At 38.2% G+C, this 3,292-nt stretch overlaps 1 protein-coding gene across 1 annotated transcript in view; it reads right to left on the minus strand.

Annotated features, from left to right (window-relative positions):
* The window catches only part of mcoln1b (mucolipin TRP cation channel 1b), a 13,627-nt gene extending 12,267 nt beyond the window's left edge, over window positions 1-1,360 (minus strand). The window contains 3 exon segments of the mRNA XM_071582330.1: window positions 4-25; window positions 385-635; window positions 1,166-1,360. Of these exon segments, the coding sequence (XP_071438431.1) occupies window positions 4-25; window positions 385-635; window positions 1,166-1,208 (316 nt within the window). The 5' untranslated portion in view covers window positions 1,209-1,360.
* Window positions 1,361-3,292: the final 1,932 nt, after the last annotated feature.

Genomic DNA, 3,292 nt, shown 5'->3' on the forward strand with positions numbered 1-3,292 from the left:
GATTACTGAGACCGAACAGCACCAGCTGACACAGACAGAGACAGACAGAGCCATTAATGCATATTATTAAAAATATATTATGTGCATTTAAAGGTGCAGACAGCAGTTTTTATACGTTACACTGACTGATCCTGCAGTCATCTTGGACTAGCAAGTTTTCAGTTACATGATGCTGCAACTATAGGAATTTAACTACAGTAAAACAGTAGCATAATGTTACAAATCTCAGCAAATGACTCTAATAGCCTCTTTCACTGTTTGAAAGCAATCAAGTAATAACGAGTGGCTTATGTAACTTTGGATGAGTGCTACATGAGGAGTAATGTGATAGATATCAGGGTTGATGCTGGTGTGGGAGGGAGGCTGATCTCAGTGGTTTTATACCTGTACAGTGACTATGATGATCTTGAGCAGCTGAAGGGCCAGTTTGAAGGGTTTGCGGCCTTTGGCGTGGTATTTATCACACGGGCTCATGAAGAAGTACTTCAGCTTCCTCCTCAGGGCCTCCTCCGCTTCCTCGGCCCGCGGCCGTGACCCCGGCATGCTCACGTCCAGGGCGGGAGGGCTGCCGTGACACCCACTGTTCAGATCGCCGGAGCCGTATCCCATCACAGGGGCCAGCAGACGCTCCGTCTCTGAAGAGACACACGGATGAATGAGGGGGATGAATTAGTGGTTAAATATCTGGGCCGGTAGCATAAAAATGGAGGTTTGAATCCCATCAAAATTATAAAGTTACAACTTTAAAAATGACAATGGTGACCTTTACTTTTGCCCCGTTAACATAGCTACTATAATGTAGTTTTACTATGGTATTTTGACTAAACTATTGCTACCATGGAGATATAATTAAAAAAATATTTATAGGATAAGTGCTAAATGTAGATTAATGAAATATATATTTTTAATTAATGGATTTACATGGATATTTATTGTCTAGCATTATTAAATATCTTATTATTAAGCATTTTTATTATAACCATGTGACACTGAATATGTTTGTTCAATGGTTTGACAGCCTGCTGCTCAATCCTGACGATAGACCTGATCATGTAACCTCACACACATTGATATCTACAAAGACACACATCTGTCGTCAAAGTTTCAGTCATTTCAGTGAGATATAAACAAAATAACGCAGAATAACAATAACGTAATATCAAACCTGTGCCTCCTTGAGCTGAAGGTCTGGAGAAAGAGCTCGCCATTTTACGACCATCGATGAGCAAAAGCAGATATTGATGGATAAATCACGATAATATTGTGATCGATGGGTTTAGGAGATAAAAACAGACTCGGATGAAGCGCATCGCTGCAGTCTGACTCTGAGGACGAGCAGAAAACAACACAAACATCAGACGCTCTGACTACAAGCGCGCTGTCAAAATAAAAGTCCCCTAGCGGCCCTTTCAAAACATACCTGAAGTGTTTGCAAGCACACAACATGTATGATGCTGTATGCATATGGCAATTGCACATACAAATTGTCATGCAGCTTTATTACAATAGAAAGGCAATATAAAATCTTTACATTTTATTTTATAAGGAGCTTGTGTTCAAATGAGGAAAAATGCCGGTTTTATTGGTTGCTTTTCAACACAGATTCCTCACTTGCACTGTTTGGTCAGACGAATGCAATTTAAAATGCAAAGATGTTTCTCATTTTCATTGCTGCTACTGTTCTGCCACTATTAGACTGACTTGGTTATTTTGGACAGACGCCACTGGAGATCCTCGGGCAGATCCTGTTGAGAGTGGTCTCAGACGACAGAGACATGGCCTTTATGAGACTTTCTCTCACGTGCAAGCTTTTTAGGGACATTGCCAGTGAGACAAAATTCAAAGAAGAGGCCCACTTCATGTGGCTAGACAGTAAGTTCTTTAACTCTAACGTGTAGTGAGTACTGTAAAAAGTATTTGAGTGTCTGTCTGTTTCCTCTCATCTATCTGTCTGTTTTTTTGGTTTTTTTCTGGTAGACTGTATTGCCCTCAACTGTAAAACTTTCAAATAATAATAAAAAAAACCTTCAAACTTTCAGGCTATGCTTTCTCAAGCCAAACCAACCTAAATTTTGACTTGACAAACGTTTTTAATATGACTTTTCAGTCTGAGTTAAACCTCTTTTTTTGGCTCATTTTATCAGTAAACGAAAACATGCCTAATAATGAATAATGTGAACTGGAGGATACAGAGAGAAGTTCCGGGTGCCATATTCACTGACCCACTGTCGAAACATTTAAAGACTGTCCACCTGGCTATGGTGGCTATGGTGGCTATGGTGGGAAGTCCTGCGTGCGTTTTATTCCTTCAAAGACTTTGAGGGCTACTGCTCAGTTGATTGTTTTATTAATGATGGAGGTGTATTTCAGAACGTGTAGATGCAATTGTTTTTTCTTTCTCTTTTCTTTTCTTTCTTTATAGTTTTAATATATACACACAATTATATTTTCTGTTTTGTTCTTTGCAATAAAAAAAAAAAGATCACTGTTATCAGTTTGGTTTTTGGAGGCACCATGCATAAAATGGGATGCAGACTGAAAATATACAGTATGTAGTCAATTTAACTTAAAAATACTTTATTGGCTTAAATATTTCACATGCAGAATTGCCAAAGTAACAGAAACATGTCTATAATTATACTAAATAAATAAATAAACAAGAACCATGACAGAGGAAAGATTAAAATAAGAAATATATAAGGTGCCATTAAAGTGTAGAGTAATGTTACAATATACACAGTGAAGTATAGTGCAACAGAATGTTAATAAATTGTGAATAAAATACTACACAGATATTAGAATAAACTGTAATTTCCGTATAATTTTATCTCAGATGATACATAATTAAAAGCCTAGATATGTGCTGTACTACATTTTACTGGGGGTTTTCTTCTTCTTCTTTTTCACCTTAGCGGTTTTTTAAATACTTATACATTTTATTAGAGTATTCTGTTAAGTATGCGCATGCGTTTTAGTGACGTGTTGCGTCACCACGCAATGCAAATTACACACGCATGCGCTATCACCACGTTAACGCGCATGCGTGTTATAGACATACCTTACGTCACTTTGCGCATGCGCGGTAAACACATACGTGACGTATAAACGTGACGTCACCGCGCTACAGTCTGAAGCGAGGGGTATCTCAACTATTTAGCTTGCCTCTTTTGCTTTAATGACAGCAGCACCGGAGCTATGATCACGCTCCAGCATAGCATAGATAGATAAATAGATAGGTAGATAGGTAGATAGATAGATAGGTAGGTAGATAGATAGATAGATAGATAGATAG

This window comes from Sinocyclocheilus grahami, unplaced genomic scaffold (genome assembly GCF_001515645.1).
Source record: "Sinocyclocheilus grahami isolate Dianchi unplaced genomic scaffold, SAMN03320097.WGS_v1.1 scaffold888.1, whole genome shotgun sequence".
Lineage (NCBI taxonomy): Eukaryota > Metazoa > Chordata > Actinopteri > Cypriniformes > Cyprinidae > Sinocyclocheilus > Sinocyclocheilus grahami.